This window comes from Desmodus rotundus, chromosome 4, assembly GCF_022682495.2.
Source record: "Desmodus rotundus isolate HL8 chromosome 4, HLdesRot8A.1, whole genome shotgun sequence".
NCBI lineage: Eukaryota > Metazoa > Chordata > Mammalia > Chiroptera > Phyllostomidae > Desmodus > Desmodus rotundus.
The window spans coordinates 76,552,869-76,566,641 of record NC_071390.1 but is presented as its reverse complement, the minus strand read 5'-3'; the positions used below and the strand labels follow the sequence as shown (position 1 = coordinate 76,566,641).

General features: G+C 40.0%; 1 protein-coding gene across 15 annotated transcripts in view; it reads left to right on the top strand.

Moving 5' to 3' along the window:
- The window catches only part of PARD3 (par-3 family cell polarity regulator), a 715,988-nt gene that overhangs the window by 592,724 nt on the left and 109,491 nt on the right, over positions 1–13,773 (top strand). Inside the window, exon 23 of one of the 15 annotated variants that reach the window (XM_053922268.2) lies at positions 11,971–12,142. The exons of the other annotated variants lie outside the window; for them this stretch is intronic. Coding sequence (XP_053778243.1) covers positions 11,971–11,989 — 19 coding nt within the window. The 3' untranslated portion in view covers positions 11,990–12,142. Of the gene's footprint in view, positions 1–11,970; positions 12,143–13,773 lie in introns of those variants that run through there. 15 annotated transcript variants of the gene reach the window in all.

Sequence of the window (13,773 nt, the reverse complement as noted above, 5' to 3'; positions counted from 1 at the left end):
AAAGGCAATGTCCCCAAATGCCCGACAGCAGGAGCTGTGGGAGAATGTGGAGGAAGGAGAATGTGGAGATGCTCATATGCTGATAAAGAACGAGGCTCTTGGTGAAAGGAACACACATCTCTACTCAGTTTCCCATCTGGCACTTCAGTTCCTGCTCCTTCTCCTTATTTCTGTCTCTGTCTTTGCCTTTGTCTTCCCTCCTCTCTGCTTATGCCCTCCCCATATTCTGAGTATTCCTAGTGTATAGTCCTTTTCTGTTTTCATGACCCTGATTTTGAAGGGGAAATGCATTTTGTAGGAGATAAATGGCAGAGTGAAAGGGCCTGAGCAGGCTTTGGGTCAGATTGACCAGAACTGGACCTATATCTTTACTTAGCCATTTCCAGTCTTAAGACCCAAGACATATTTCCACATCTGTTGATTGGGGGTGATTACACTGACCTTACATAAATGTAAGAATTAAAAGTTAAGGGAAGAGAACCAACATTTGTCAGTGCTTATAAAATGCCAGTCACAGGCTAAAGGGCTGTGTATCCATTCTCAGGTCAACTCAGTGAGGTAGGTATGATTAAATGAGATGACACCTATACATACCTTGATACAGTGCATAGGAAGCAGTTGTCACCTTCTCTTATTGTTGGGGGAGGGGATCACAACAGGATGTGACACTGTACTCCTTACCAGCACGCTGTGTTGAAAACTTAAGTCAAGAAGAAATTGTCTGAATGGCCACTGTAGACTAAACTCTAGTTTTCTTAGGAATCAGGTGGTCCAGATTATCCCAGACCACCATATGCCCTGGGAAGTGAGTCTAAGCTGTGACTGGGATGGCAATGAGGTTGAGGTAGCAAGTTGGTGGTAATTTATACCTGTTACATCAGTCAAGAGAGAATAATAAATTATTTATACTTTGTACCTCTAGTGTATCCTTTCCTTGGTATATATACAAGAGCCATAACAACTGGAGTTGTTCAGGTGCTGCAGGGGCATTCGGCTTCGGTGCACAGGTGTTTCCTACAAGAAGTACTTTCCATCACCACTGGTTTCATCAAATGCCTCATCCAACATTCATATGCAAAATATGTGGGACAGTCTTGCTGTGTATATAAGCATGTCAAAAAGACCTAAGCCACAAACTTACTGAACAGAGGACAGAAGTAAAACCAAATATGCCTCATAGTCTTCCAATTGCTCTTCTCTCCACCACCTACAACACACACATGTACAATAGGCATACGTACACAACATTTGTGAATGCACACACACAACTCATTTTTACGTCATGGTAACAATGGAGATACATGACATATTTTCTTATATGTGGTGAAATCCTTAGTCCTGGCCTTGTACATATCACAAAAAGACAATATCATGCAAATGTTCACATTTTGATATGAATTCTAAAAATATCTTACTATCTTTGCAATCTGTGGGTTTTTTTACTTTAATTTTTATTTTTCAATTACAGTTAACATACTATATTACATTACTTTTAGGTGTACAACCATGTGATTAAGCATTTATGTAACTTACTAAGTGATCATCCCGATAAACCCAGTACCCATCTGACACCATGCATAGTTATTAGAATATTATTGACTGTAGTCCCTATGCTGTATTTAACATCCCCATGACTATCCTGTAACAACCGATTTGTACTTCTTAATCCCTGCACATTGTCTGAATGGACCACAATTTTTTAATCCACTCATCTACTGATGGGCATTTGGGCTGTTTCCAACACTTAGCTATTGCAAATAGCACTGCTCTATGCCCTTCAGCATTCATATGTCTTTTGACTGAAGCATTTAATCCATTTGCATTTAAAGTAATTGTTGATAGATATGTGGTTATTGCCATTTTATTATTCATATTTCTATTATTTTTTCTTCTCCTTAAAGAAGACACTTTAACATTTCTTATAATACTGTTTTGGTGTGTCGGTGAACTTCTTTACCTTTTGTTGTCTGAGAAGCTCTATATCTGTCTTTTGATCTAAATGATGGCTGTGTTGGGTAATATTGGTTTGAGGTCCTTGCTTTTCATCACTTTAATATTTCTTGTTAATCCCTTCTGGCTTGCAAAGTTTCTGTTGAGAAAATTGCTGACAGTCTTTTATGAGCTCCCATTTAGGTAATTAACTGCTTTTCTCTTGCTGCTTTTAAGATTTTCTCCTTGTCTAGAAATTTTGGCATTTCACTTATGACATGTCTTGGTGTGTGACACTGTAGTTTCATCCTGTTTGGGGCTCTCTGCACTTCCAGGACTTGTATGTCTATTTCTTTCACCAGATTAGGGAGGCTTTCGGTCATTATTTTTTCAAATAGGTTTTCAATTCCTTTCTCTCTCTCCTCCTTCCAGCACCCATATTCTGTGAATGTTGGTATGCTTGAAGTTGTCCCCAAAGCTTCTTACATTATTCTCCTTTTTTGAATTCTTTTAGCTTTTGCTGTTATGATTGGGTATACTTTGCCTCCATACCTTCCAAGTCTCTGAATTGATCCTCTGCTTCAGCTACTCCATTATTAATTCCCTGTAATGTTTTTCATTCCAGTTAATGTATTCTTCTTACTAGTTCTCTTTTATTTAATTGGTTTATTAGTTTTTTTTTATTTTGTCCATTACCATTTAACTCCCTTATACTACATCACCCCTGCAATCACCACACTGTTGCTTATGTCCACGAGTCCATTTTCCTTGAGCCCTCCACCCCCTAGCCTATAACTGCCCATAGCTGTCATCCTACTCTGTCTATGAGTCTGTCTCTATTTTGCTTGTAGTTTCAGTTTGTTCATTAGATTCCACATATAAGTGAAATGATGTGGTATTTGTCTTTCTCTGACTGGCTTATTTCACCTAGCATAATGTTCTCCAGGTTAATCCATGCTGTCCCAAAAGGTAAAATTTGCTCCCTTTTTATGGCCAAGTAGCATTCCATTGTGTAAATGTCCTATAGTTCTTTTATCCACAGATCTACTGATGGGCACTTGGGCTGCTTCCATATCTTGGATATTGCAAATAATGCTGCAGTGAATACAGAGGTGCTTATGTTCTTTCAAATTAGTGTTTTGGGTTCCTTTGGACATATTCCCAAAAGTGGGTTAGCTTGGTCGAAAAGCAGATATGTTATCAATTTTTTCAGATACCTCCATACTGCTTTCCACAGTAGTTACACCAATCTGCATTCCCACAACAGTGCAAAAGTGTTCCCTTTTCTCCACATCCTCACCAGCACTTGTTGTTTGTTGATTTAATGATGATAGCCATTCTGACAGGTGTGAGGTGATATCACATTTTGCTTTTAATTTGCATTTTTCTGATGATTAATGACATTGAGCATCTTTTCATATCCACTGGCCATCTGTATATCCTCTTTAGAGAAGTATCTATTCGCATCTTTTGCTCATTTTTTAATTGGATTCTTTGGGGTTTTTTGGTGTTGAGTTTTGTAAGTTCTTTATAAATTTTGGATATTAACGCCTTATCAGATGTGTTGGCAAAAATGTTGTCCCATTCTATGGGTTGTCTGTTTTGTTGCATGCCTCCTTTGCTGTGAAAAACCTTTTAGTATATTGTAGTCCCATTTGTTTGTTTGTTTGTTTGTTTCTATTGCCTGAGGAGATATATAAAATATTGATACAAGTAATGTCCAGGATTTTACTGCCAATGTTTTCTTCTAGGACATTTGTGGTTTTGGGTCTAATATTTAAGTCTTTAATCCATTTTGAATTTATTTTGTGTATAGTGTAAGAATGTGGTCTAGTTTCATTTTTCTGCCTATATCTGTCCAGTTTTCCCAACACCATTTATTAAATAAGCTATCTTTAGCCCATTGTATGTGCTTCCTTCCTATGTCAAATATTAATTGACTATAAAGATGTGGGTTTCTTTATGGGCTCTCTACATTCTGTTTCATTGATCTGTGTGTCTGTTTTTATGTCAGTACCATGCTGTTTTGATTACTATGGCCTTATTGTATAGTTTGATATTAGTACAGTTCCTCCAATTTCGTTCTTCTGTCTCAATATCACTGTTCACATGTGGGGCCTTTTATGATTCCATGTAAATTTTTGGAATATTTGATCTAGTTATGTGACATATGTCATTGAAATCTTGATAGGAATTGCATTGAATCTATAGATTGTTTTGGGTAGTATGTACATTTTAATGAAGTTAATTCTTTCTGTCTATGGACATGGTAGGTGCTTCCATTTATTTGTATATTCTTCTGTTTCTTTCTTTAGTTTCTTATAGTTTTCCAAGTACAGGTCTTTTACATCCTTAGTTCATTCCTAGGTATTTTTTACTTTTTGAAGCAATTGTGAATAGGATTGTTTTCTTAATTTCTCTTTCAGTTAGTTCATTATTGGCATATAAAAATGCAGCTGATTTCTGGATATTAGTTTTGTATTTTTCCACTTCGCGGAGTTCATTCATTAGTTCTAGTAGTTTCTTGATGGAATCGTTGGGGTTCTCTGTATAGAGTATGTCATCATGTCATCTGCGAATAATAACAGTATGATTTCTTCATTTCCAATTTGGATGCCTTTTATTTCTTCTTCATGTCTGATTGCTATGGCTAGGACCTCCAGTATATGTTGAAAAAGAGGTGAAAGCAGACATCCCTGTCTTCTTACCAATCTTAAGGGGAATGCTTGTAGGTTTTGCCCATTGAATGTGATGCTGGCAGTGCACTTGTCATATATGGCCTTTATTATGTTTAGGTATGTTCCCTCTATTTCCACTTTGCTGAGAGTTTATATCATAAATGGGTGCTGGATTTTATCAAGTGCTTTTTCTACATTTATTACTATGATCATGTGGTTTTTATACTTCAATTTTTTATGTGGTAGATCACATTTATTGATTTGCAGATGTTGTATCAACCTTGCATTCCTGCAATAAATCCCACTTGATCGTGGTTTATGATCGTTTTGATGCATTGCTGTATTCAGTTTATGAATATTTTGTAATTTTCTTTTTTTTATAGCATCTTTATCTGGTTTTGGAATTAGGATAATGCTGGCCTCATAAAATGAGCATAGCAGCTTTCCCTTCCTCATTATTTTTTTTTGAAATAGTTTGAGAAGGAGAGGTGTTAGTTCTCCCCAGAATGTTTGGTAAAAATTCACCTGTGAAGCCATCTGTTTCAGGGTTTTTGTTTGTTGGGAGTTTTTGATTACTGCTTCAATTTCACTACATGTAATCTGTCTACTCAGATTCTTTGATTCTTCCTGATTTAGTTTTGGAAGATTGTGTGTTTCTAGGAATTTACCCATTTCATCCAGGTTGTGCAATTGGTTGGCATATAGTTCATAATATTTTCTTATAATCCTTTATATTTCTTTGGTATCTGTTGTTGTTTCTCCTATTTCTGAGTTTATGTATTTGGGTCCTACCACTTTTTTTCTTGATGAGTCTGGTTAAAGGTTTCTCAATCTTGTTTATGTTTTTAAAGAACAAACTCTTAGATTCATTAATCTTTCATTTGTTTCAAGGTATCTCTTGATTTCTTCCTTGGCCTCATTGTGACCCATTCATTGTTTAATAACATGTTATTTAGGTTTCATGCCTTTGAGTGTTTTTCAGTTTTGTTCTTGTGATTGATTTCTAGTTTCATAGCATTGTGGTCAGAGTAGATGCTTGATATGATTTCAGTCTTCTTAAATTTATTGAGATTTGTTTTGTGTCCTAACATGTGGTCTATTCTAGACAGTGTTCCATGTGCACTTGAAAAGTATGTATATTCTGCTGCTTTGGGGTGAAATGCTCTGAAGATATCAATTAAATCCATTTGCTCTAGTGTATGGTTTAAGCCCACTGTCTCCTTGTTCATTTCTGTCTGGAAGATTTATCCATTGAAGTCAACGGGGTGTTAAAAGTCCCCTACTGTGACTGTATTTCTGTTGCTCTCTTTTTTATGTGCATCAAGATTTGCTTTACATATTTAGGTGCTCCGGGTTTGGGGTGTACTAGGGTTATATCCTCTTGATGGACCATTCCCTTTATCATTATGTCATGTCCTTCTGTGTCTCTCACTGTCTCTTGGTTTTAAAGTCTATTTCATCAGATATAAGTATCACTACCCCAGCTTTTGTTTTCCTTTCCATTTGCATGAAACATCTCTTTCCATCCCTTTACTTTTAGTTTGTGTGCATCTTTCAGTCTGAGCTGGGTTCTTGGAGGCAGCATGTATATGGACCTTGTTTTCTTATCCTTTCAGCTACTCTGTGTCTTGGTTTTAGCATTTAAGCCCTTAACATTTAAGGTGATTATTGGTAGATACATATTTAGTGCCATTTTATTTTTAAACTATTTTCCTGTGTTTCTTCTCCTCCTCCTCCTCCTCCTTGTTGTTGTTGTTGTTCTCCTCCTCCTCCCCTCCCCCTCCAGCCCTGTAACAATTGTTGCAATATTAACAAGCTCCTTTAGCTTTTTCTTGTCTGGGAAGCTCTTTATTTCTCCCTCAATTTTAAATGATAACCTTTCTGGGTAAGGTAGCCTTGTTTGTAGGTCCTTGCTTTTCATCACCTTGAATATTTCTAGTTAGCCCCTCTGGCTTGAAATGTTTCTGTTGAGAAGTCAGATGACAGTGTAATTGGAGCTCCTTGTAGGTAATACCTGCTTTTCTCTTGCTGCTTTTAGGATCCTCCCTTTGTCTTTAAGCTTTGCCAATTTAATTATGATGTATTTTGGTTTAGTTTGGTTGGGTCCATCTTGTTTGGGACTCTCTGTGCTTCCTAGATTTGTGTGTCATTTTTTTTTTTTCCGCCAGACTAGGGAAGTTTTGGTCATGATTTCTTCAAATCATGGGATCAATGTTCTTGATCCCTTGTTTACTCGCTTTGCCTTCCTGTATTCCCATGATGCAAATGTTGTTACTCTTCATGTTGTCCCAAAGGTTGGTTAAGCACTCCTCACTCTTTTTAATTCTTTTTTCTTTTTGCTATTCTGCTTGGGTGTTTTTTTTTTCTGTCTTGTTACTCAAATCATTGATTCAGTCCTCTGCTTCATCTAACATACCGTTTATTCCTTCTAGCGTATTATTTATTTCAGATATTGCTTTCTTTCTTTCTGACTGGTTTTTTTTAATGGTTTCTATGTCCTTTTTAATGCTGTTTATTATTCTTATAATTACTACTCTAAAATCTCTATCTGATCAATTGCTTGCCTCCATTTCATCTAGTTCTTCTTCTGGAGAATTCTCTTGTTCTTTCATTTGGGGCCTGTTTCTTTGTCTCCCCATTTTGGTTGCCTCTTTGTGTTTGTTTCTGTGTATTAGGTAGATCTGCTAAGATTGTGGTATAACCCTTTGTTGGATGCTGTCTGTGACTGACCTTGGGCAACGTGTTTGGAGCTATCCGCAATCCACCACTTGGCTCCCTCCGATGGGCCTGTGTGTGCAGAAAGAACCGGGCTGCCCACCAAGGCTGGCTTTTACCAGCCCAAGGCCCCAAGGAGTGCCAGCTAAAGTCTCATAGCTCCCAGATATCTGCCTTTGTTCTTAATCTTAATAAGTAATATAACCTCTAGCTATATTTGGCAGCCCTGTTTAATCTCCACAGGGTTGGGAAGAGTAATCCTGCAGGTGGAGCTATTGTTTCCCTTCAGGATGATGCTTTGCCCAAGAAAAACGGCTTCTGCAGTATGAAGAATGACTCAGCATAGGGATCCTGGCGGCTGTTCCTTCAGTTCCCTCCCCAGAGCCACCAGCCCCAGACTCTCCTCATGCCTCTGTAGTCCACTCTGCCCTCCCTCCAGCGGAGTCTAGGGTAAATGGCTGCAAATCGAATTTCATGCATTAGCCCTTTAAGAAGCTCTTTGCTTCTCCAGCCATCTGTCCCTGGTCAGACAGAAACCCTGCTGCTTTTCACACCTGGATGTTATCTGGGTTCCTTTCCTGACTCTGGTGATGTAGGCTGGGGAGCCCAGCTTGGGGTTGAGACCCCACACTTCTCAGGGGGAAACCCCCAACTGCTGAAATATTCTTCTGGAAGTTCAGCTGCTGCCTATGGGAGCCCAGCCAGCTCTCCTGCATCTGCACTGCACTTCCTACAAGTCATGTTGTTCTGATGTCATTTCTTCTGTCTTTCTGTGGTTATAAGGCTTCTCTCCAGCTAGTGTTCAGTTGGTTATTCAGGGTGATTTCTATACAGCTTAGTTGTAACTCCATTTTGATCCTGGGAGGAGGTTAGTGTAGCTTCCACTTAACTCCTCTGCCATTTTGGATCTCCATTTTTTGTTTTTCATCTACATTTTTATGTTTCCTATCTCTGTTGAAGTTCTGACTAATTTCATCTACTCTCCCCCTAAGAATGGTCAATGAGCAGCCTTATAACCAGTGTTTTGAACTCTGCGTCTGGTAGATTGCTTGTCTCCATTTTTTTTAGTTCCTTTTCTGGAGTCTTGTTCTGTTCTTTCCTTTGGGACATGTTTCTTTGTCTCCTCATTTTGGCTGCCTCTCTGTTTTCATTTCTATATATTATGTATTGCAGCTACCTCTCCTGGGCTTGGCAGAATGGCCTAATGTAGTTGGTGTTTTATAGAGTCCACTGGCACAGCCTCCCCAGTAGCCCGAGCTGCACACTCCAAATGTGGCACCCATATGGGCTGTGTGGTTACCCTCCTATTTTAGTTGAGCCTTGATTTTTGTTGGTACCTCAGTAGGAGGGATTCACCCCCAGGCCAGTCGGTTGCGAGGACTGGCTACTACCAACCTGGAGGATCAACAGTTCTGGCGCCAACCCCATGGAGCAGGACTCACTTTGGTGGGGCTGATGTTGTCCCTTGAGTTGTCATGTGTGGAGGTGTTTGGGTGGTGGTGCTCTGATGTGGTTTGAAGCTGTCCACTGGTACCTTGGCTCAGGTGCCTCCTAGGAGGTACAGGACAAGGTCAGCCACCACCTGTGTCCTGCATGGGGACATCTAGCACGAGCCACAGACTGATCTGCAGATGGCTGCTGCATGTGCTGAACTTGGAGGGGCCTGGGAGAGGTCAAGCTGTGAACCATAGCCAGGTGTCAGTAGTGCCAGGTTTGGGGCCATTCAGCAAGAGGTACGCGGGGCACACCAAGTCCAGATGCTACTTATTTGAGAGATTTTAGGAACATATGAAGCATGAGCCAAGACAAACCACTTGCATGGAAAAGCAACTGGAAAGGGGTTGGGCGGGCCTGCAAGTTCGGTGGAATTTGATCTCAGGGAATCACCAGGGTTGGGCAAACAATGTTAGACATGTTGATGGAGTCTCAGATGTTTCATCCACCCGCTGGCTCATCAAAGGAACAATGGCTTCTGCCTGCTTTTCTGTCAGGAGGAAGCTGCCCCTCCAGCCCTGGTCCTCATGCCGGACAATTCGGTTTTTCCCCATATGTCCCTGGTTCCTTTTGAGCTACTGCCCAAGTGCTGGGGCTCAGAGGGAGTGAGTCCTAGTAAATTTGTGTGTGGGCCCTTTAAGAGGAACACCTGGGACTCCAGAAGCCTTCCATCTCACTCAGCATAAATTCCTACTGGTTTTTATAGCCAGAAGTTATGGGGACTTCTCTTCCTGACACTGGAACCCTATGCCGGGGTTCCTGGTATGGGTCTGGGACCCCTTGCTTCTCAGAGAAGACCTCCTCAGACAAGATATCTCTCCCAATTTTTATCTGCCACATGTGGGTATGGGACTAGTCCCTTCTGTGTCTCTACTTCTTGTACCAGTCTCAATGTGGCTTATTCTTTATATCCTTAGTTGTAGGACTTAAGCTAGATTTCAGGTAGTTCTCAATGATGCTTGTTCAGTAGTTTAGTTGTAATTTTGATGTGGTTGTGGGAGGTTCCAAGAACTGCATTTACCTATGATGCCATCTTGACACCAGAGCCTCTGTGGATCATGTTAGAAAAATATATGTTAAAAATTCAGTGAATTTAATCTTCACTAGGTAGGATTTTTAGTGACTAAGGATAAAGTTTAAATATGAGCAATAAACTTGGTACCTATTTCACCTGATATAGTTTTATCATTATAAATATCTTACTTGATATAGTTTTACCATTCCACAATTTTGTTATAAAAATAACCATATTGATGATAATTAATAATAGCTAACATTTAAGTGCTTTCTCTTGCAAGAATATGCATTTTTTCTTTTAGTTTTCACAGCATCTCCGGGAAGTGGGCACTTTTTTTAACCATTTGACAGCACACACAGTTTACAGAGACCTAGAGATGTGGCTAAGTTGAGATTCCAGAGCTAAGAAGTGGTGGAACCAGGGATTAAGTCATGTCTCTCAGACTGCAGTTTCTTTGATTTTGGTTAAGAAAACTGAATTGAGAAATATTTTTCCTATTTTTAAAGGGTGTTAAATTTGGACTCAATGGGAGTTTCTCCACAGCACATTAATATTTTACATTAATTTTAATATCACGTATCTCACAAAGAACAGAACTGGCTATACTTCGGTTCTTCATTTACTTGCATAAACTCTAATGCTGGCACTGGTGACGTCTCTGGGTCAGTCCTGCCCCTCTTTCATCTCCAGAGTACATGGTATGATATAAAAAGAATTTAAGTGCTATTGAATCCTTTGGATTCCTGAAAACCAAATAATTCTCCTACTGAATATTCTGCTAGACTTTTGATGAGAAGATGTTTCCTGTAAAATGAAGTTTGCTTCTCATTAAAACAACTAGTGGATTCATATGTTGCTCCTCTCTTGGCCTAGAAATGGAATTTAAAGGAATCAGGGATTGTTAGGTTACAAAAGTAGAAAAATACAAAGTCATTTTTTCCCTTCTATCTAATTTTAAATAACAGGATTGAAGCTTGCTTTTATTTTTATGAAAATGTCATTTGTGAAAATTTAATTTGTGTTAAATGGTCATCTTCAAATAATATTACTTCTCCTCTCCAGTCAGAATATTCATTCATATATATATGTCTCAGACAAGCATATTTCTGAAAGTTTAGAGAACTTGAGATATTTAAATTTGAGGGGATAGTTTTAAGATGTCTTTTTTATAAAGGTTCCCAATATTCAGTATTTATTGAAGAATTGTGGACTCCCTTTATAATTTATTTAAGGGAAAACCTATAACTAAATGTGTGCAAGGCCCTCAGAGACTGTGTCCTGAACCCAGTAATAGTTCAGAGCACCTGGGGTTCCTGATGGCCTTTGGGTCCTGGGGGGTTGTGCATGAAGCCTGACGTGGCCATTATTGAAGGTCTATGTCAGGAAGGAACCTCTTGCTGGGTACGCAGCTCAGACTCACTGTGCTGTTGCCCTGATTGCAGAACCACATTTGCTTCCTCTCTTCCCTGCCTTATCTGCTATCTTTAACCCTGTGCAAAGTGAGACTCATATGAGATGGGCATAGATATGTCTAGGGCATGAGGTGTGGTATATTGCCAACAGCCTTGTTAAAAACGTATTTAAAGGGCTGGCATCCCTCTGGTAGCGTTGGCAAGGATTTTGAAGGTAGAAGGCAGAAGGGATATGATAACATTAGTAATGTTGGGTGAGAACTCATATTGGAATTCTCATCTTCAATAACTTTGAAAAACTGGAAAAGTATGTTCTTTCCTTGAAAAAATTCCAGGCCCATTTTGTTCAGAGAAAGCCCATTACTTTTTTCTCTTATGAGAAGTTACATCACTGCCTTTCGACATAAAATTTCTATTTTTTTAAAAAGGACAGGAGGCATACTTTTTTTTGTTTTAAAATCAGCCATTTGAACTTTTGTAATAAAGCGTCTCCGTCTTAAAAACTAGAATCATAATGGTAATTTTTATTTAAAGTTGGGATTGAGAAAGTTAACATGAAACCTATTTGATAAATATTGATTGGGAATTCCCATAAGGTTTACTTTATTAGTATGTACTTCGGGGGAGATTTGTAAAAAGGGGTAAAATCATCTTTTCTCGGTAAAAGAAAAGGTGGTGTATGCATGTAACCCTTCAGTGACTCTAGGCCTTATTTATGTAACAGCTTTGCCAGGAGTGAGTGAAACCCAACCCCTGGAGTTCCAGCCTGCGGTGACCTCTGACCCTCCATCTGCCGACCAGGGGGCACTTGTGCTCCACACACTTTGGAAGTGCTTTTCCCAGGAGCCCCATGGCTGGGGCTTCACTTTTTTCTTCATCCTGATTTGTTTACATTAAATTAGCTTGCAGGAGAATAGCTACATCTCCCAGCAGTTAGTCTAAGGGTTGCTTATTCAAATCACTTGCTGCTGTGCTTATTTTTGTTTATTTTATCGCTTTATTTTATTTTTTATTTTTTACTCAAGAGTTACCAAACAAACAACCATTTGAATGGGAGATAATCAGAAGAGTGAATCTTAATGAACCATGTGTCCCTCTATAAGATAAAGGAGGAATATATCTTAGGAGCAGATTGCTGCTGTAAGCTTAGTAAGTCTTGTTTCTTTATAAAATTGTCAACAAGGAAGCATTCCCTGCCCCCAACACACTGCACACAGAGAGGAGCGAACCTGCAGGCGCACACACCCATGGCAGATGGTGGCTTAAGGCTGCGCACGGGGTAAGTGACAGCCAGATGCCTGTTGGTAAATGAAACTGTGTAGAGTCCAATATTGTCCCTTTTGAATTATATGGAGATAACCCTCTCTAGAAACATACAAATGGGGCAGGCCTGAATCTAGCAGGCATGACAAGTCTTTAGAGCAGAAGGGCCGTAAAAGGGGTATGGCGGGGGGAGGTTCATTCAAGCCACATGTCACATGTTTCCCAACTACTGACAGTGTTGGATTTGCTGGGACTGTCATAATAGATACCTGAGACCTATAGACTATTTTCATCCCCCCTTGTGCGGAAGAGCTGGAATCAGTAGCCGGGAGGCAACAGAGCTCTTGATCACCCAGCAGGTTGTTCTTTCCCTCCCTGTCTCTCTCACGTCAGGCACAGTTCTGGCTCCAGCACACCCAGTAGCCGCCTCTCATGCCTGTGCTGGAGCCTCTTCCTGCCCTCCTCTCTTCCATGAGACTGAAGTGAGGGTCCAGTGAAATAATGCACGGTGTTGACCATCCAATTGTGTCCCTGTCCAAGAGTTCCTTACGCCCTTCGTTCTTCCCTCCACCTCTCCTGCCTCAATGTGGCTGCTCCTCCTCCCACCCTCAGCATCAGTCCTCACCTGTGACCCACTGGGTTTTGGTGACAACAGCCAACAGGTACCCAGTCCCAAGGGCTGAGGGGGCCCTGCAGAGACCACATGCCACCACTGTGGGCTGCCTGCTCGCAGTCAAAATAGCCATGGCAGAAACAAGCCACAGCGGTTTTGTGATTTGTGGTGTTGACTGGACCCCAGATGAAGTTTAAAAAGTGAAGTTCCTCAAGGAACACTGTCAGGAGGTGGGTCTTAGCTTTGTGTTAAGACCAGGCTTCCTCTTCCTTCATCATCCAGGCTCTCATCTTCTCTGAAGCTCTGCCCTCTTCCCCTGCCCGCTCCTCCGGTCACTGACGTGGGCTGCCCCCGCTCTCCACGCGTCAGCCCCTGTGCTTGCCTTTGTGTTTGACACCCCTCTAGAGTGATTGCACTTCATGGATTCACTTCTCAAAACTGATCAAGAGAATAGAATTGTAAGAATGTTTGTTTTTTAATTTTTAAAAACACTACAAAATGGTTTCAATACTTTAAATAAGTTTTCTAATACATTGACAGGTTTTTTTCCTCATTACACCTGGCCTGTGTAGCATTTTCAGAGTATTTAGGCCAGCATAGGGATATTTTGAAATTGGGTTCAGATAGTAATAAAACAGACTAAATATAGTC